Source organism: Anopheles merus, unplaced genomic scaffold (assembly GCF_017562075.2).
Source record: "Anopheles merus strain MAF unplaced genomic scaffold, AmerM5.1 LNR4000780, whole genome shotgun sequence".
Classification (NCBI taxonomy): Eukaryota; Metazoa; Arthropoda; class Insecta; order Diptera; family Culicidae; genus Anopheles; species Anopheles merus.
Genome location: NW_024428360.1, coordinates 1 through 22,500, shown reverse-complemented (window position 1 = coordinate 22,500; position 22,500 = coordinate 1). Strand labels below are relative to the sequence as shown.

The window sequence follows — 22,500 nt, the reverse complement described above, 5'->3', positions numbered from 1 at the left end:
CGAAAGAACTACGCACGAAATTAGAGGTTCACTTTTCACGCCGCGGGAAAAGGGACAAAAGGGCCGGTCGATATTTTTCTCTGCGTGTGTGATTAATACTTTGCATGTGTTGTTGTTCACTTGGGAAGGAACAAATGATGGCTTGAAATGATGGACGTTTGTTTTATTACTATTATTACGCGAAGGACAAATGAACGAATGTGCCCAGCTTGTCGTTCATGTTTTGTTTCTTTTTCAGCGTGCCGGTATTGAATCGATAAAAAAAACCTTCACAAACAATAAGGCATGAACAACTAAAACGGTGAAAACAATTCAAGTTGGTATATTTGGACCGCACGGTATAACACTATGTTTTGATAGCTAAGAATCTTTGCTTTTGTTCAGCGATCGGCAAACATTGCGAAAATAAAGAGCCTAACTGTATTAAAATAGGCCTCGCAAAGAGCACTATCGATAAACTATGCATTGAAATGCTTCAATTTATTACGCCAGGTGAAACATTATTAAAAATTGATTGATTGTATAGTTGCTACATTCAAATAGAGATTCTAATTGGTCATTATTTTTATAATTTATAAAAAAGCTTAAATTATAAAACGCTGTTCTACTGTTGAACTATAACACTAATGGATAACTTGCGCCCTGTGAATTATATGCCAACAAAACAACTACAAAACAGCAATTCACACTAAGCACTCAAGCAAGGCGTCAAAGGATAAAAGTAGAACATATCACTAAAATGATCATGATGATCAGTAACGATGTATATTATTGCTGAACAGTCCGTGCAAAAGCGGCATAAAACCGCTCAAGAACGTAAGCTGAAACTGACTCATGCTAAAAGAACAAACACACACACAAACAGATATAAACATAACTGGGTCATCCATAAATGATGCGGAGCCTCATCTGTACGGATGTCTGTGCGGGGTGAAGCTTTCGCACACCGAGCATTTTGGCTGGACACCGAAACCGAGAATCAACATCCAAGAACGAACGCTACTCTTTCCTACACAACTACGCTCTACAATCTTCCTAACCATTTGAAGGTAGGAAAACGGAAAGTCAGGGAATTTAGAGGCAGCCACTATTTGACCGCTGGGTAGCGGGCAACTACAAAAAAGGTAAAACTACACAAACACAGACGGACCCGGAAGCAGCATCTACGGATGGCCCTGTTTACTTGGTAATCTTACCACCGAGCGGGAAGAACTGTGAATAGATGCCCTTGAATGTTTCCTCCTTGACGATGCCGGTCGGACATTCGGCCTTGAAGCCGCGGTATATTCGCTTGATCTCCTCCTCGGTGAAGCGCGCCGTCCGCGTCAGTTCGACGAGCGAGTCCGGATAGTAGCGGGCAGGGACGGGCAGATCCTCCGCTTCCGGTTCTACTTGGGGTGGTAGAGAGAGAGAGACAGAGAAAGAGGGAAAGATAAAAAGAAAATAAGAGACACGTATGAGCGCAATGAGTGAATGGTGAAATTGAAATGGAAACATGAAGACACAAAAAGTGGTAAACAAATACTCGTAATGCTGGAAGGAATCGTTTTTCACTAGAAGAGATGGAGCACAATCTCGTCGGACCGGTGCAGAACTTCTCTGCTCGAATAATCAGCGGCAAATAACGGAACGTTCTGGTGTATGAGCTTCCGGGTGAAGGCACTTCTCATTAGTGAATGCTATTTGCATGGTAATGGATTTTTAAATTTTGCACGAGCACCCGGTGACAGATAAATGAGTCTTGGGGCTTCACAGAAACCGTGTTCGTTTGGTCTTTTTGAAGTGCAAATTACACGCTGGGGCGAAGGTAGGTTCGGTGGATTTTTTGTTTTAAGCTATACTTCACTCATATTGAATCATATCAGCCAAGTGTGGTTTTTAATCCAAAGTTCGAACCAGTATCGAAAGTAGCGTCAATATTATTCTCTGGATTTTTCATCACCACTTAATCTCACGTACAGAAAATAATAAACATAGTGATCCGATACTTTTTTTAAATATTTTACATATTTTTTTCATATGAAAAGGATGATTCATATTTTATATTATAATAACAATGAACCAAGGACAAAAAAGAATAATAAGCTGGTACAAACAAACTTCGTTTTGTTTGAAGGTACATTATTGTTAAGTTTATTTACAAATGACACATGGAAGTATATTATTGTAATCTTTCTCAGTTGAAACAAGATTACAAGCAAATTCCATAAACTGTAACATCAACTGCAACAAATATAACATCTCTATGTTGCATTTCTTATGAGCCACAGCCTAGCAGTTATTAGGATCGACACACCGGCTCCCACGAGGCCGCTCGTGTTCGATCCCTAACCAGTATGTCCCCTCATTGCAAGCACTGACGATCCGAGCACAAGATTCAGATAAATTCAGTGGATAACAAAATTTACATTCGAAAGTGACATGGAAAACCATGTATTGCCGTAAGTTGTTGCAATAGAAAAATCATTAACTGTTTATGTTTAAAGATAGAGGGTTTTCCAAGTCAGTTTCGAATGTAAAAGTTGTTATTCACTGGGTGCAGGATGTTAATCCACATAAATCTGATATTTCATTTGCATCATCATAATTTCTAATTTCTTTAGCATGATTTTCAACACGCCTCAAGCTGGATTGAGTTTGACAGTTATTTGTGATGTGTTGAAAATCATGTGAAAAACTGAAATTGTATTACAGGGTTTTCCAAGCCACTTTCGAATGTAAACATTGTTATTCAATGCGTGCAACATGTTAATCCACATCAATCTGATATTTCATTTCCATAATATTAATTTTTAATTTCTACATCATGCTTTTCAATACAACTGAGTTTGACAGTTCTTTGTTATGCGTGAAAATCGTGTGATGAAACTGAAATTTAATTTTGAAGCAAATACACCATATGACAGCTGTTGAAAAACATCTAAAATGTGGTGAATAACGAATGTGCACATTCGACTTTTACAGAGTTTTCCAAGTCATTCGAAACTAAACATTGTTCTTCACCGCATCCTAGATGTTTTTTTGTTTATCAAAAGGTTTATTTGTTTCAAAATGAAATTTCAGTTTCAACACATGATTTTCAACACATAACACATGATTTTAAACACATAATAAAGAATTGTCAAACTCAATCCAGCTTGAGTCGTGTTGAAAATCATGCTGTACAAATTAAAAGTTTCCATTAAAAGTCAGATCGATGTAGAACAACATTTTGCATGAATTGAATAACAATGTTTACATTCGAAAGTGACTTGGAAACCCCTGTAAAACGTTGTATTTCTATACACTTTTGCTGCCCGCCGATGCTTTACAGGGCTTTCCAAGTGTTCCAATGTGTACATAATTATTCACCGCCTCCAAGATGTTTTTCAAGAGCTGTCAAATGGTGTATTTGCTTCATAATACAATTTCAGATTTTACACATGATTTTCAACACATCACAAATAACGTGTTGAAGATCATGCTGAAGAAATTCAAAATAATGATGATGCAAATGAAGTATCAGATTCATGTAGATTAACTTCTTGCACGAAGCGAATAACAAGGGTTGCATTCGAAACTGACTTGGAAAACCCTGTAATCTCTTTGACGGAGACTAAACATTTCGAGAAAGAAAATCTTTTTTTAAATAAAACTTTGGTGATTGTTGTTCTTAAAGCTAAAGAACATATTTATTTAAAAAGTAGTAGAAAATGCTAGGCCTAACTCTAACTAAGCAAGACATCTATGGTGATTTTAGTGATTCTTCTTTTATTTGGCTTAACGTCCTTAATTCACTTTTTGAAAGTATCCAGACGGAAGCTATTTCAAACAGAAATAACATTAATACATACAACATGATTTTTTCCAGTAATGATCAGTTAACAATAAATAAATGTTCTGTGGTACCTACAGTTTTATATTATTTGGGCTTCACTTTATTTCAATTAGAAGAAAGCATTTTAACATTTTATTCAAAATAGCATTATCCGGCGCTACAACCGCTTTGCGGTCTTGGCCTGCCTCAGGATAACTTCAAAATAACTGTTTCAATAAAAACCAATCGAATAAGGCCACACTGGATAGTAATATATCAACTGCAGCCATATATTGAAGAGAGATTTAAAAACTATGGATATTCATAAAGATGTGAGAGTTGTAGAATTTATCTGAAGTCTATTTTTCGTTACTTAAATAAAACATCCATTGTTCTGTCCTTTTCTTTAGACGCTAAGCTAACACTTACCATAAAATTGTCGAATGTTTAAAATACCCATCTCGCCCACACAGCCAAACAGCAGCAAGTCAGTTGCTTCGCTTACTAATTAAAACGCCGAAAACGCCCAAACCCCGGCCCAAAACGAACGCCTACTCGAAAAGCGATCGAAAAGTTGGATTGCTTTTCTGATTTTAATTAGCACACACCAGACCAGACCGAAACTTTCAATTGTTCAGCACACAGCAGACGCCTCCGCCACGTCAAACCGGAGCGCTGCGCACCGTTTAGCACCGGTGTTGGAACCACGCGTCTCGAAATCACCCTCCGAATCAGACAAATTTTGAAATGTTCCAGACGAAAGATGATTTATGTGTGCGGTCTAGTTTTAAGGTTTGTGAGAAATTGGACTCTAATCTACGCTACTGTACTGATTACAGGCAAACGCAGATGGTTTACGGGATGGACCGAAATGAGAAAGGTTGTTGTTGCACACACTCGCTCTAAGCCACTACTTATCACGCACTAACGATTGCTCCTACACTGCATGCAGTACAACCGCCTCAGCACACGCGGTTTCTCTTGGAAAAGTGGGCAAAACCCCCACTGCAAGGCCACCTTCACTAGCGGGTGGTGATTTTTTTCCAGCTCGATATGGTTTTCTTCACGTATCACACCATCTATGATTCATGCTACGAATCCCACCTTTCCACAACGCACACACACGCGTTAGTTTTTTGTTCGTTTACGTTCCGCAGCAATGTTTGCTGTAAAAAAAGCAAGCGCAAAACCTTCATTCAACACACACGCGCACGCAAGTCGTAATATTTGGTAAACAATGTGTGTGCACCCCTTTCGAACACAACACCAAACACTGGTGATGGAGCGATCGTTTGGGCAGGATCGTAGAGTAATGCCGAAACATTAAACAGACGCCATGGTAAAGGAAAACTGAATCCACCGTGCGTTTGGGGAAGATCCAGCACCAGTTGATCAATAACTTGGGTAAACCGAACCAACCGAAACTTGTTCAACGCAGCAACTAATCACACACAAACACTGAATCGTGATACACATGTAAACGAATCACAATAGCAAGAAAAAAAGAAACATTCAAATAGAAAAAAAATACGACAATTGATGACGGGTTGCGACATTTCGGGCAAACAAAACACCGATCTGTTACCATCCAATTGCGCCAACGATTCAATGACGACTAAAAACACGTCAAACGATCGCGAATGATCACGTCAGGACTGCAGAAGCAATGCGTTAGTGTGAGTGTTTGTGTGTATGTGTGTGTTTGTTATTACCACCCCGTCGGGTGTGTATGAGTGCGTTCGCTCCAATGCAGTTGCCGACTTAACCTACAAGCGTGATACCGGTACCTTTGCCCGTGAGCAGATCGAGCGCGATCGCGTCCCGGCGCCGCCGCTGCCGCCTGTACTGTCTGCCGTTGCTGTCGAGGGTTTCCGGCGCGGTGAGGGTAATTGCGGCCACTCCTTCCCTGTACCGTTGATGGGCGACGTGGGCGGTGTGGGTGGACCATCGTCGTCCGGCAGTCCGAACAGCAGGCGCACGATCGTACGGTAGCACCAGTCCAGCACGGTCGAACCGGGTCGACCACGTCCACACATTCGGACCGCGAGCGTCCGCTGGCTCGTTCTCGACTGGGGCGCATTGCTTTGTCGGCGATCGGTCCGGGCTGGCGCCGGTCCAACATCGCGGTTCCACCACGGACGGGTCCATTTGTGGACGTGCTAACGGGTTCGCCCGGCTGCACGCCATCGCGCGCGTACGCACACCTGCGAATGGCGCGAAGCGGCGATCGTACGCGCGATCGTTTCCGAGCCGCTTGACAAGTCGATCGTTTGCCGTGCACGCGAAAACGCAAGCGAGTCTCGTCCACACAAAAAGGGAAGGAGTGAAAGGCTACATCGTGGCCCCCTCTATCCCTTCTTCCATCCGTGCTATATTTGACACGACACAATAGTAAACGCATGGAATGGTGTCGGCGGTTACTGTGCAAAGTATGGGTGATGATCGTGTCAATAACGACACGTTTTAATGCGTGGAACTGTAGCAGTAATTTTCCAGAATGATTTGAATTAATTCACAACTTACTAGCTATTTCATGTTTCATTTTCGAAAGAGGTACAATCAATGTAACGCTTTAATTAACTTTCCACTATAAAACCAATTTCATGATAACAATTTAACAATTGTACCTATGGTTGATTGGTAATCTAAATTGAACGCACAAAGTTTGATCTTTTTAGTTTTTCCGTACAATTGCAGTAAGTTTACAAAACAATAAATTATCCCTTTTTTTTGCAGTGACTTTCTCGCACATGAAAATTTTGATAAAGAGCCGCAAATGATCCAACGATGCATTGACGGTAACATCTGTTAAAATTTTTTTAATGAAAGTTTTTGCTGTAGCGAACGCTGCAAATACTTGAGGGATAGAATATTTGATATATAACGATATATATTTCAATAGACATTCTTTAAAATATCATTAAAAAAATTCACGTTCAGTCGTTAAGTAAACAATCCTTACCATGTTGTAGAAAATATATGTCATCAAGTCTATTCTTCTAAAACATGTTTAAATTAAGGAAAATTTAATTGCTTTTCTTACCAAAACGTTTTATAACAAAAATAAGTCGTTTAGCTAAAAATGAAACCTCAGGCTCCAATATTAATGTTCTGAATACTGTTATTTTAATCTCTAACAAAAGCTTTTAAAACTTTTCCCTTTTATTATTTTTCTGTTCATATCTGTTCATATCTAATTAATTTCCGTGTTTTTTAATAGAATGGCATAAATAATGCTATCCCTTCTTCAACGACGATCAAACACTACCTATACTTGTTAGGATATCAGACAAACAGATTTCAAAGATCTAGCTTTCTGGAAAGTTAAAAAAGCGTGTTAGAGAATAGCTAATCTTCACAAAAATTCTAGGAATAATAAACAAACTCCCCACAAATGTTTGATGTATAATATCCATCCCTGTCCAGGTAAATACAAACGCTTCCTTTACAATACCTCCAATGAAACTTCCTCAGAAGTTTCCCTTTTATCGCACTTCTTTTTCACAAAAGTACATAATTCTTCACAGAAAAAGCCATCAACCACCCCTTGGTTGAATTGATCAACCACCTAAAAGCATTACACGTTAATCGCATCAATAAAATAAATATCTTTCTCACCCGTGTTTCACCGGAAGGCAGCTTATTAAACTGTCAAATATCTGCTGATGAGTGTGTTTGTGCATGTCGCATTGCCATATCATATCGTACCAAGGTAATTCAAAGAAATGTGACCCAAAACTGCCGTCAGCTATTATTGCCAACTGAGTACACTCACACACACACACACACCTTGAGTTCAGGATGGCTGTTTTCGTTGTAAATCTAGGGTGGCTTTCTTCGGCTCTCTCTCTCCCGTTCCTTTTTCCCCAAACTTCTCCGACTCAACTTACCCACCGTGGTTTCTGTGCTGTCGCTGACGAACGACTCCCGAACGACTGTTGAGGGTTTTGCGATTCCCAATGATTAGCTGTCGAGGTTTGCTTGTCAACTTGAGAACGTCATCATTAATCAATCGTTTTGCTATTGAGCTGTTTTGTCAGTGCCGATCGTTTCGGCACGCTCGTTACAGTCGATTTTCGTGCGGGGGATGGACGGACGGTTAAGAAAAATAAAAACCAACGCTAAAGCAGGGGCACCAGGTACGAAATGTGCCCGGTGTCTTAAGAAAATATGTGTATTTTCAGACCTCATCGATTCCAGCGGCACAACGGCAGGTCTCTTGCGATTCACCCCAACTCCCAACCGACCAATCCGACACCAGCACCCGGGTCCGGGGTAATGTTTATGTACCGTTATTTATATGGGTGTTTGTGGATTTGTAGATAAACAGAAGCAGAAGGTAACCCGGCGAACGGGTGACCGGAGAAACCGAGGCAGTGAGCAACCGCTCGGTGAAGCCAATGTTATCCTTTCCCTTCCCTTCTTTCTCCTCCCTCTGCTCGTGGCCAAAGTGTTTGTTTATCTTGCGTCAGTAAATGGATTAGATAGTTAGACAAATTTGCCTGCGCTTCGATAGCGTAAGTCCATTAGGTGGTGTTTGCCGTGCCGACGGTTGCGGATTGGCTTTAGCATTCCGGGGGTAAATAATTGAGTGGCACGCGCAAAAGAGGTGAGAGTGTGAGTGTTTGTTTCAATGAAAAAAAAAGGTCTAGACCCGGTTATTTTGGCAAGGACCATAATTTGGCAAGCTGTATCTTCTTCAAGTCGACCCTATATTTTATTATGCGTTCGAGGGAGTGTAACGTGTGTAAAATTTGTAATACAGTTACACAAGGGAAAGGCAAAAAGGTGGTGATCTATGTAGTTTGGTGTTGTTGGGCAAGCTTATTAGATTGAATAAACAGATTTTGGCCAAAACTGAATCAAAGAACATGTTGTGAAACATGATAAAAGGAGTGTATTGTGATGTTAGTAGGAATAACAGAAGCCTGTGCTCAAACGTGTTTCATGTAAATTAATGTAACTAGTACATTTTGTAGGCGTTCAAATGTAGTTTGCTGTTGACGATGTGTTGACAAATGTTGACGAATATAATGATATAATATAATATTAAACTACCAAATCAATACATTTAATTGTATTTATTTGTATATGTTTCAGACTTCTACTACCTTCACACTACCTTAGTAAACAACACACAATACCCATATCCTGTCTAAAAGCGTTGCCTTTCATTACGATGGCCTTTTCCATCGCTTCGTATCATACGCCCTTCATTGCCGTCAAATCGATCGTAATGGCTGTCAACAATCGACATAAAGCTTCAATTACAACTGACTGATTCTGGTAAGCGATTGGAAACCACCCCTTCAACAATGCAACCATTTATACCCCATTTCCCAAGCCGGTAGCATTCTTGTAATTTCTATTTTTTTTTTCTTCCACTCCGTCACAGCCGGCTGCACACTTTACACGATGTTTGCTGATATCACACTCTTCACCTCAAGTGCGGTACCGGTTCCTGCTTTACACTAATGAAGTGTGTCAATGGGTAAGCCTTTCAGCCTAAGGCGTACAACAGAAATAACGGAGAAGTTCAACAAATGAACAACGACGCACGGCGCCAGAGCGTCTTTGCCGGTTAACAGTGTTACGCAAACCGGGCGTATGTTGGCGAACAAGAGAGTTCACAAAACAAGCAAATTACAAATCTGAACGCAATGGTATTGAAATATGACACTGCTTTGTCAACACTTTTGTAGTAAAGAAGAACGTAAGAGGAAATAATGTGCGGAATGAGTGTGGTGAAACACCAGGCGTCTCCATTGAAATTTTAAAAAAATAAAATGTGATGAGATCGTTGCCCAAGTTGAAGTGATTAATGAAGTTAGGTTCATTATTCATCGATCGAGTTTCGACAGGCGGGAGAAGCAAAAAGAGTTGAGCTGTGTTCAAAAGTCGATATGGAATTTGTAATATTGTAAACAAAGCAAAGCAGACAGTCCATATTAATCATATTCCAGCTCGGTTGGCTTGACAAGGAAAGAGATTTTAATGGGTTACTAAGTGCTTTGCGTTAGTGCCTCATTCATGAAGAACTAATGGAAAGGTAATGTTATTTCCTTATGTTTCCGAGTGAAGTGTAAACTTATCACAAAATATTTGTTGGCCATAATTTGATTTAAAAAACACGAGAATAGAATTGAAGTATGTCCACATTTGTGTCACATTCCGAAGAACAAGAGTATTTTACTCTTTAAATTATCAGTCTATTTCTAAGCTAAAAAAATAAAAAAATATATGACTAAGATGATTTTACTGTGTGTGCATTGTAGTATGTATGTATGTATGTATGTATGGTTTGTTTTCTCAAAAAATGCCTTAAATATTAGAATATTACTCTATGAGCTAAGCCATCGAACAGAGAAGTCACGTTGGAAGTGGCAGCATTTCCAACAGTCCCATGCAATAAGCCTTTAGGCGGCATGTACATAGACCCACTTGGGATGTCTAAATAAAACAAAGTACAGACAAGCCTATAAAAAATGGATAAAAAAGCTGGACGCAACTTCAAACAATAGAGTGAAGTGGAAATTCCAATGCCCTTCGGACGGTATACATTTTTATACGCATTTCCTGTTTTACGTGAGATCCTTTTCGCCCATCATAAAGCATAGACATTTTACCTTGCAGTTTAATCATTTGCTTAGAAATCCAGCAAATAAAAGGGACAGAAGCATAAAATCACGGGAGGAGCGTAGATGAATTTGAAAATGTATTGTATATGCTCTCCCGGGTGTCACGGATGGTCGCAAAACCCTTGGTCGCTATATCCGGTCGTAAAATTGCGATACAGACGCAACATCCATGGGCGCCTACTAACAAACGCAAAACTCACGGACGCAAAATACACGGACACAAAATCCATCTGGCCTTCATAATGGAAATCGATGTAAACCAAGTACAGTTGGGCAATGTATAAAGAATGTAATACATTGTGCATATATTTGAAATGCTGTAGATAGCTACTTGCTGTGTTGGTCAACATTTGCTGAACATTCTGAGCTAGGCTGACCAGACGTTCCGTTTTAGTTCCGTTTTTTAATAGTTGATTATACGTGAGAAAATTCCTTTGGTCCCGTTTTTTGATGTGCAGATCCAATGGACATTGATTCTTTCAATTATTGTTAAAGATAACAAGGGTTCAGATAAAAAAATTGTTTAAAGGATTAGGCGTCATCCATCAATTATGTAACTCTGATAGGAGGGGGGGGGAGGGGATTTCGTCAAAAGTTACGATTTGTTACATGGGGTAGAGGTGGAGATAAACGTTTGTTACGTAGCGCAAATAAAATGTATTGATTTGTTTTTTTTTTTTTCGAATAACACGAATAAAACGAGGATGGGCCGGTCTGGTGATTCAGTTGTCAACTCGTACGACTAAACAACAAGCCCATCAAGGGTTCAAGTTCCAAATGAACCATGCCCCTATACGTAGGACTGACTATTTTGTTATGGTATTAAATGAGTCACTGAAAGCCAAGCCCACTAGTGGTACAGACAGGCCTTGACCGACAATGGTTGTTGTGTGTGCAAAAAAAGGAAGATTCTTCTTAGTGACTTAACAACCTTTGTGGCTATGCTGGCCTAAAAATGATTTCGCTACTTTTTATGTGCCACGTAGCCCAAAAGTAATCATTGCCAGGGGTCGAATCATATGAGGATTGAACCCAAGACGGACTTTGGCCACCACGGACGGACGGACGGAAAAAGGTACGCTTTTGATGATAGCAGCATGCAATTTGCAAGTAACGACACGCGATTCGAAACAAATGACAATAGATTCAACTGTAACGCTAGAAACAGGTGTAATACCAATCGAATTCATTTAAGTCTTTAAAAAAAACTGGAGATGGAGTCAATGTAGTTAGCCCTTTTTCACTAGAGAAGATAATTGGTTGTAATTTAAGGATACATAGAAAATGCAGCTGAAACTCCTGCAAACAGTACCGATTTCGTTCGTAATTTGTAACACATGCGTAAAATATTAAATATCACATGTTATGTGAAATAGAATAATCAATTTGATGATGATACAATATCTAAAACCAAAGAAACAATTCTGGAAAGATGGACATGTTTATGGAGGAGCAAGAAGATGGCTGGATAAAATACGCTTCTGATGGTAGTGATGCAATAACTTTGCAAACAGTTCCTTTTGAATTTGATTGCTGTATGGAACAACTTTTCTTTATGTAAAATATAATATAACTTTTTCTTGTTTCATTTCAAAAATTGATAATTAACTTAATAAAGTAAAAAAAGGAAAAGAATCAAATAATATCTGATTTTTATTAATAAAATAAGCTATTCAAGGGGGGGGGGGTAAATCGGTGACGTAATTTTTGAGGGAGGGATTCTTCCAACGTAACAGTTTGTTGCATCAAGGAGGGAGGAGGTCGAAAATTTGCATTTTTTGTGTTACGTAATAGATGGATGACGCCTTAGTTAATGAGCTTTCCTGGCAGTTCAACTGATCCAGTTGAATTTGGCAAAGCATAGTATGTGAACGAACGAACGAAGCGCCTTAATATCGAATCAATAAAAGCAAGAATAGTATTTAGTTTTGTTGATTCTCCTAAATCAACATCAGCTTTGATACATTTTTTTAAAGATCATTATGAAAATCTATTATAATAACTTGTGCTATGCTCATGCTGGCCACATTCACCCATAACAGTATTCCCATTCCAAGCGGCATGCGTAGCAATATGTCCGTGTCCTTCCCATGTTTGCCTATTGACTGTACCAATTAAAATGCGTTATTATGCCCCACCTGAGCTATTAAATGTCAACATACAATCGACCAGTTGCGAACAAACAAAATAAAATCCGTAAACAAATGAATTGCAAACCATTACAATTTATTGCATATTGAACCGCCACGGTTAATTCCCAGCTGTCCCATATGGCCAACCGGGACAATAAATAAAACAAATGACAAAGGATGCCACAGTCGTCTCATCAATTTATTGGCACACAGCAACATTATTACCTTGCAGGGTATTTTTACGCAAACCTGACAAGCCGATCGGACAACAATAGTGCGCAGAACAAAAAAGGCATTGCATGATTCCCTTTTCTCCATGCGTGACTTTACACCGGAAAGTCATGTGCTGCCACTGGTCAACCGGTGTAATTATTCACCCAACTCATTGTTCGCCGAATCAATCACATCACCAAAACTCGATCAACACGCCTTCCCGATGTGTAGATTGATGATGCAAATTAAACAACCCACACAAAAGGATTCCCCACTGTCCGCTGTCCGTGCGCTGACCCGGAAAACACATTTTTGCATACTAAATGCAATTACACAAAGGTAGGTGAAGGCGGGAGGGTTTGATTGCATTTCGAGGGTTCTGGGAGAAGTTTGTGCATGAAAAATTCCTACCCAAAAAAAGAAAAATCGAAAACCACTTACGGCTGCTCGCGTCCGGATCCGCCCCGTCCAGGATCGTTTTGATGCGCTTGAAGAACTTCCGGTACACCGATTTGCCTTCACCCTTGTGGTCGCCCTTGCTCTTGTGGCCTGAACTCTTCGTGCCGTCCGCGGTCGAGGGCTTTTTTTCGGCTGACCAGATTGCCACGGGTCGATTCGCGCAGCACAATGTCCACGTTCGGCTGGGGGACCGCTGACTGTTGCTGCTGGCACTGTTGCAGCAGCGTGTGCGCTTGTAGCTCCTGATGCTGCAGCTGTTGGTGTGGTGGCTGTTGTTGCTGCTGCTGTTGCTGCTGCTGCTGGTGCTGTGCGATTGGCGATTCGCTGATAATTTCAATCGCAATTTGCTGCTGATTCTGCACCGACAGCACCTGCTGCTGTGAGCGTGTCGAGGAGGGTTTCGCTACCGCTTCCATGGTTCCGTTGGCAGAACAACGTGCGTCCAAGCGCAAGGATGGTGTCTCTGCACGAAGGTGGTTTCACACCTGTGTCTCCCAAAAACGAATAGCACCACCGTTTGGCGCTGGAAAGGTGAATGTTTTTTTTTTTTTTGGGTTTGATTTCCTGCCTCGGTTTCCTGTTCAGACACTCGTTTCACACCTTTTGGGATAGTTTTTAGACACCGTAGACACCGTCGACGGCTAGCTGGAGGATTTCACGCTAGACCAGAGTCAAGCCGTGTCGGTCGTGATTGGGATATGATGCGATTAAATATTAAACCGAGTTTGTTTTCCGCTCGAATTGCTCTACCGTCGAAGGTTGGTAGTACAGCTGGAAGAACAAGATATCATAAAAAAATAATGTTAATGCAAGTGATATTTTTAGGATATACAAATATAAAATTTTAAATTATGATTTCAGTAATTCATAAATCAGCTTACAGTGAACAACAAAATAAAGTGCCCGTCCATTACATTTATAATGCTTCGTTGCTGCTACAATGCATTTTACTGTTTATTTAAAACCATTTATCATCATTTTAATTATGCCACTGTGCCATTAAAGTGGTTACGTATAAGTTACTATTCACAGATAAATTTAGTTAATAAAACTAAATAATTATAATAATTTATGTGCCTCTTTTTACCTTTCAGGATTTGTTACAAGAGCATTGACATACTTTCTCCTAAATTACTAAAACGATGCTGTGTATTTAGTTCCTCTCAGAAGATTTTGTGTGTGATTTTGTATGGAGTTTGACAGTTGGAGGCTCAAATCATGTAAACACTCCATACAAAACCACACACAAACTAGCCTTTAATTTTCAGTCTAGATTATTCTAGCCTTAAAGCTAGAATTAGATTCGAGTTCCTGCTCGAAAAATGGCAAAACAAGGTGGTGTTTACATTTATCCCAAGGTGCATTAAAGAGATCTGGTTGTGGAATCTAGAATCAAAGTGTATGTAGTCCAGGTGGTTTCATAGCATTTTTTATAACCAATTTTGAACATCACTTTTTGACAAGACGGGTGAAAGCTTTTGCGCAAACAAGCTTTCTGGAGGCTTGACGAATACACAAAACACTCTTAAAATATTCATTCAGAAGCTTACTTACTTACTTATCCGGCGCTACAACCGCTTTGCAGAAGCAGAAGCGATAAAAATCAACCTTCTAAATTCATACACCTTGGGATAAGCCCACCTGTACATTATACCGACTTAGATAGCTGCTCGAAAAACTGCTATACAATGCAAACAGCTAACTGGCTGAAATTTTAGCCTACGAACTTAAAACGGAAAGGGCCCCAAAGTTGGTATCTTATTCTTTTTCTTTTGGTTCAGCAACCGTTGTCGGTCAAGACCTGTCTGACAAATATTTTCTGTAATATTTGTGTTATAAAGCTATATATTAATGCGACAAGGTGTATTCGGACGAATACGAATCGAAAGTATGGTAAAATTATCAGAACAAATGAAAACTAATTAATTGAATTGCCAGTTTTGTCAACATTTGCGTAAAAGTTTCATTAAAATTTGTCGGCGAATTGTTAGTGATATGGTACTGACAATTATGATAAATTTTTTATCAGTTTAAGAAATCAACACTATCGTTAATATAAAGATAATGAAATGCTAATGTACCAACGATTTTATTTTACAAACCCAAAAGTTTTTTACTTTTTCCCAAAAGAAAGAGAGTAGAATCCCATCTCACAAAGTTTACTGTGTTTCACCTCTCTAGAAACCCCCAAAAACACAAGCGATAGGATTGAATGGTTTGCGATTACGTGCCCTGTGACCGATAGACAAAGTTTTATCGTGTACCAATGCCGGTCCAAACAAACACAGGGGCCAAACCGGCAATGAATACCAAAACAGGCCACTTAAGGTCGTTCCACCGTGCGGTTTAGGTAGACAACTTTTATGCCCGTTTGCAGCGGACACTGGCCATTGCGAACGGACTTTTGTGTGTGTGGTGTGTGTGAAGGATTATAAAACTTGCGGCACTTGTCGCCGGTAGGTTTGCACGATAAAGTGCAGCTAATATTAGCCCTTTTTTCAGCCTAAAGGAAAACTACTATACTCGTGTTTTTTATCAATTTCCTCGTGGTGATAAACTTTGGTCGATAAATTAAAGTTAGCCTACCAGTGTGAGTGGAACAATGTCGCTCCTCTTACTCGTCTTTCCGCACATTTCGGCTCTTCCGCTTCCAGTCAAAACAGCAAGCTGACAGCATAAAACATCACCCAAAACATGAAAAACGATCCGCCAGTCCTCATCCCTTGGGTCGAACGTCACGCCGGAAATGGGCCCGTCCAACATTGAAATGGTTGAGAACTGAGGGAAGGGAGGCAGCAAAATGGAAGAAGCAAGGACGAATCGTCGACAACCCAACTATTTCGAGTCAACCAGTGTATTTACTTCGGCTCTATTTGTCCATTGCGGTTTGGGTGAGCCCTATTTATTCGGGGGCTCGCAGCCGGTACTTGTTTGCACATGTCTCCTGGGCCTGAATGACGGGCCCGGAATGTTGCTGCTGAGTCGATGCACCCAATTTGCATTCGGTTCGAGTTGGTTTTTGTTTTATGCTGTTTGCTCTTTACACGGATATTTTTACGTCGAATTGTTTGACTGCCTGCAAAAACAGCTGCGCTTCGGTTGAGGAAGATTGAAAGACAGTGTAAATAGTGAGCGAACAAATTATCGGTGCCCCTGTTTTGCGGAGATAAATTGTAAACGAAGTGTTGTTGTAAAACCCCTTTATCGATTTTATTCAATAAACTGCGCTATTCTGTACGGCACAAGTACGTAAGAACATAAAACACAAACTGTCAATATAAAACAATACCGGCACAGCTTGATGCTTGGTACAACACAAAACAACGACGCGGTGATAAAACACGCATCAAAACATTGTGTACACAATATATAGACGAAAGTGGTAAGCGAACGTTCGGCCAGTGGAATCGAATTAACAATAGACATAATCCATCAACAGAACTCCCCGGGCGCTTTTGATAACCATTCTTTTGGGGGTGTTTGTGATGTTTTATTCTTTGCGAACGCACACTTCAAAGGGCTTGGGTCCCACCGAGCGCCCACATTGCGCACCCACCGCTGCCAGCCCTTGTATTGTGTATCATTAGTTTCCGTGTCATTCTAAAGATGATGGATGACACTTTTCCCCGGAGGGAAAAGCCGGTTGACAGCAGCTCTTTTCAGAAGCGGTACGTGTGCGAACGTGGCTTGTTGGCTTGTTCCCAAGCCCGAGCAAAACCCGTTGTAATGTCAGTGAAGCGCACGAAATGGAGTGCATGAAGTGGAAATTTGTTGAACACGATATTGTCTCTGCAATCTAATTGATTGTATCGAATATGTGAGTGTGTGTTTTTTTATCTTACCTTATTGTACACGAATAATTTAAAAATATATTTTATGGGTTATATATTATATCACACTACTAGCACAATTTGACGTATAAAACGGATAGAAAAAACAACGTAATGAGAGACATTCATAATTTAAATTGGATCGGTGTTGAAATTATACAACTTTGATACATTTACATACTGTATAATTAATTAAAGCCATAAACAGTGGTTTATGAAATTGATAATACAGCTGCATAAAATCTGTACGAATGTACGAATAGAAATCTATAATATGCACTGTACTGAAAATTTTATTTGCTTAGACAGCTTTGTCTTTATATACTTTTTTTGTAACTAATTGTAACTGAAATCAATTTACAAAGGCATTGAAACATGATAATGCCTTTGTAAATTGATTTCATAATTGATTCGAATAAAAAAGACGCTGAAACATTAATTTGGCCTTTTACTAGTACAAAAAAAGTGCATAAAGCTTAAAGCCCAAAAATTATGAAGAAAAATGCATAACATGTTTATATATTCATATTCATATTAATCATACTCATATTTACTTGTATACCTTTGGTTACACAAATACTTAAATAATACTTACTATGTTCCTAACCTAGCAAAAATTAACACAAGCTGTAAGGACCAGACTGAGCAATACTCCAAAATCGATCTAACCAGAAAGCAGAACAGAGTCTTCAGGCACATAGGGTCGGAGAAATCTCTAGCAATTTTCTTTAGGAGACCCAATGTTTTCCGCGCTTGATTGACAACTGAGTCAATGTGGTGGCTGAAGGTGAGGCCTCTGTCAAGCCAGACACCGAGGTCTTTTACGACACAAACAAACGATTGACTTGCACATAATTTAGAAGATGTTTAATTGAGCATTATATCATTCAATGAGCCTTATACTTGTTATAGTTGTTAAAGATTTTCATAATTAATCATAATTTTCATATTATGACAAATTTCAATTAGGAAGAACATTGGGATCAAATTAGCCAATGTGTTATTCACCACACACAAACCAATATTGTTCTCATATTTACGTACTGCCAATGGGTCAATTTCAAAACCATCAATACTTTATATTGATGCTTTAGAAGCCTTCTTTTTCAAGTGTCAATGTTAAAAAAAATCATTTGTAGTTTTTTTCTATTTGAAACCAATATTTTAACGATCGCTTCCTGGCTCAAAACCGTGTCTAAATATCTCTCAATAACGATACTAACATAAGATAAGCTTTGGTTGAGCTACATTATTTATTTTAAACTAATAAAAAAAAAAATATTTCAAGCCAACTAACCGATCGTTGCGCATCCCAGCGTACAGAAACTTGTGTGTTTGTTCGAGTACAATATAGCAGGATTAGTATTGCAAATAAAACAAGGAAATAAATTCAATTGCTATTGAAAAATAATGCGAATTAAGCTTCTCTTATTGCGATGTTTGAACAATCCATAATTACGACGAATTTCAAAGTCATTACCAAATTTAGAACAATTATGGCATTTTATGTACATCAATCCAGCATATAAAGGTAACATGTAATGCCATGGGCACTGTAATGGTTTCACGTTTCTTTTGCAACCATCAATGTTATGACTCTCCTTATCTTTAATTACTTCTCTAAAAGTTTGATTATTCAAACGGGTCCATTAGGACCGAGTCAGTTTGGGACACCTTTCCGACGACAGGAAACATGAACGTGCCATTCCATTTGCATAAAATGTCAAATTTATTTAATCGTAAAGCACTAATATGAGACAGGTGAAGATGCGTGTATAAGCTCTTTCGGCGTTGAAAGTATCTCCAAAGGTGCCCTGAAAAGGGAAGCATGCCACACCGGTAATAGCTTCGTTAATTGCTTACCAAGAAAATGGTATAAATGGTTGCTCATTCGCCGTGGTAACCCTTTTGATTTGCCGTCACCTTCCTATGGCAGGTCAGTTAGTCTGAGACAAGAGTTTATTACAAGTACCTGGCCCAGGAAGAAGGGACGCGTTTGCGAGATGGATTTAATGAAAATCTCGCTAAACAAAACAACCATTTACCTGCCACTAAATGACACCTAATGATGGAACACAATGACTGTGCGGTACGGGGTGGTCAAAGGGAAAAGAGAGGGGACAGAGAGGAGGCGGAAAAATTGTATTACAAGTCCTGCTACCATTAACGTCTAAATAACTCGACTAATTGCACAACCAGTGTACAAACAATTGGACCATTCCTCCCGCAGCCCCCTACCCCAACGCGCAGTATGCCTTCACGTAAACGACGCGTTTCTTGTTCTTGTTTTGTACATTTCCCTTCACCTGATAAATGATGTCATCCCGGAAAAAAGATGTACACGCGGTGTGTTTATGTGTATGTGTGAGTGTGCGCGTACCCGGTGAGCCACCCATTAAATTGCAATTACTTTAACGATGAGCTCCATGGGCCATTTACGATGGCAATGCTGGCAGTGAAGCTCTCGTTAACGCACGTACGGGCGTACGGGTGAACCAGCCATCATACTGTTATTCTTTCGCCGTTCTTACACAGCAGACTGTGAAACCATTTCCTTCGGTTCATCACGGGTACTGGCAGCCAGTGTGCTCATTTCGCTGGGCCACGCTGATGACCTATCGTGGGGTTAGGGCTTGATCATCGTTTGATATTGCTGGTGCCATTTTTTAATCCCGTGCTACGCACTACATCAACAGTGATGTGATGTAAGTGGCGGTGCGTTTAATGGACGGCAAGGCGTATAGTGATTTATGGAACAAATCGTTAGTAGTTTTCGGTGTATTAGCTTATGAAGCCAAAAAGGTACATAAAACACATTTTCGAGCAATTTGGAGTGAGACGTCTCGGTTCTATACTAATTTAGGCAGTTTTGACGAGGACTAAAGGCAATGTAATTCTGAATATTCGTAATGGAGAGCTAAAAGATACTTATATCAGATACCCAAAGTAACTCAAACTCGGATCAGGTTCAAATCGATCCGAATCCGAGGACCGGTATGGGTTCAATATCGGTTCCAGGATCGGTATTGGTTCCTGGGCCGGTAGAATTCGTTGCAAATCTGGTATGAATTCAGGACTGGCATGTGTCGAGACTGGCGACTGATCGAGATTCCGGATCTCAGAGAAAAAGATTTTCGAAAATTCGTTGCGTAACCCTGTGACTGGGCCAAATTATCTAGTTTAATAGAAATTATACGAGATCCAAATTGTATTAAACAATCCAACATGTTTAAATCAATTTTGAAAATAATCTTTATCGCATTGAGTGTTGGACAGTGTCACTGCGAATTAAAGAGCGCTCCCACCGTAGAATAGAACGCGTTGTTACATGTCAAATTGGGCTAAACGGTAAAACGCATCAAACCAGCAAATAAGTTGTAACTGCTGATCAGTGACCCATTTGCTGCAGTAATTTTAATCTATTTCTTCGATCATTTGATTTGAGCTTTCATTCGAGTTAAAGCATAAACCAACACAACATAGCAGCATTCATTGTAGCAATAGGCTTGAACAACCTGCTTTTACTCCAAACGACCTGTTAAGGTCAGTCTTTTAAAACAAAATGCCAGAAATTTTCAATAAAAGTCTCGAAAATACATCCAAAATTGACATCGTAGAAGCTTTTAAAGGTGCATTTTATGGAATATTTTAATCTCATTGTATGCAAAAAACCTTTTGTAGGTGGTCATATTCTATTAATCAAATAAGTGCTAAATTTATAAAGGCCACACCATTTGGTAATATTAAGCATTTCCATAAAATAAAGACTAGCTTAGGCAATGTTTACCTTGATAGATACATAGAAAATAGAAAATATAAAAAAAAAACTTTTAAAATGACACAAACTGTAAAGTTCAAACTAACCATACAAAATCGTTGTGATGTGAAGTTTTGATCAACTATTGAAAGGCTTTGGCTATTTTCAATACTATAACCCTGCAAAAACTAGTATAGCTTTAGCGGCGCACTTAAAAGGTGTGTTGTTATTTTTATAAAACTGTGGCCTCCTTGCTGCCAACCCACCCCAGACGGTCAGCTGACGGGTCTCAGGTATTCCGGCCGTTTGCATTTTCGTGTTGTTGTCAATGGTTTAAACGAGTACAGCAACACACATACACACACATACCGTGCACGTGAGAAGTGCTGTTCTGTCTACCAGAATATAGCCACAAACTCGGCCCGGGCGGCTCCGAAGCGAGGCCCGAACCATCGCTTGCCATGCGATCCCTAATTTTATAGGTCATGCAAGGGAAAGATTCAATTTACCTCCAATTTGCAATTTTATCCACATTAAAGCGAGTCCACATACGGTGACCATACCATGTGCCTGAGCTGGCGCATCGGGAGAGGTACACACGTAAACACACCCACACACACGCATACCGTTTATTGGACCTTGGGACCACCCATTCAGCGCTATTCCCCTGGGAACGATGCCGACAGGAAGCGAGAAGGAAATTTTAACGGTTTTCATTAGCCCCGGACGACCCTATGAATAAAAGATGGACCTGCGCTTGGCACGAAACGGCACTTGGCCGGGCCACACGCTCATAAAGATCCGTCCATACAATGTAGACGAAGAAGCTTTCTACGGTCGGCTAGAAGCCTTAGCTTCGACCTGCTGGCCACTTCGCTGTTGTAAGTGAAGCCAATTTAGCTACCCATTTAGTTGCAGCGCTGCATACGGGCCCATTTTTCATCCGGTTTTCCATTTCCTTCGACCCTAGCGCTGTCTTTGTCTCTCTATCTCTCTCTCACACACACACACACACACACACACACACACTAGAGCTCGTTCAGTCGGTCAATTGAGCGAGTTGAGCATCCGGTGAAGAAAGCAAAACCGGAAGCTCGATAACAAAGTTGCCAAAGCAGAAAGATCGATGCAAGCGATAAAGAGGCGGGTGAAGCTGTTGCGAAAGGTAATGAATGCATCCTAAACCCAAATCTTGACGCTCCTCCTGTTGCATGTGAAGAGGCGCACGCTAGCTGCTAGGTGCAGCCAGACCATTACCATCCCCGCCCAGCTGCTGCGTTGGATGCGTTGGGAAGCATAGGTTTCGCGATTTACTACAGTTGAATCACTGCACCAGTCTGTACGGACGGCTAGTAACCACCAGTCCTGCCCCAGTGACTCCCTCCCTGGAACGACGTGCTGGAAAGATTTATGCTTCCCAACGTGTACTCTCCTTCGGTTTGCACACGTAGATTATCTTTCACCTGACTCGCTCCCGTTCCCGTTCCCGTTGGTTGAACGATAAAGTGATTTCATCGCTTGGCGGAGCGTCGCTTCCGAGTGTGGGCGAGCGAGAAGTATAAATTATTCCTGCGCACGCCAGACAGATGGATTCAGCCTCGAAATCAGGGGCGTTGTGGCGCCCTTTGTCGGGGAGGTTTTATTAGATAACGTATGGCTTTAATTTATTGCCCGC

The 22,500-nt window shown here is 40.3% G+C and overlaps 1 protein-coding gene across 1 annotated transcript; it reads right to left on the bottom strand.

Moving 5' to 3' along the window:
- Positions 1-557: 557 nt before the first annotated feature.
- LOC121603034 (high mobility group protein DSP1-like) lies at positions 558-14,005 on the bottom strand. The gene is given in 3 exon segments (XM_041931770.1): positions 558-1,388; positions 13,221-13,338; positions 13,340-14,005. Coding segments are annotated over 3 exon segments (642 nt in total). The 5' UTR covers positions 13,655-14,005; the 3' UTR covers positions 558-1,179.
- Between the last annotated feature and the right edge of the window lie 8,495 nt (positions 14,006-22,500).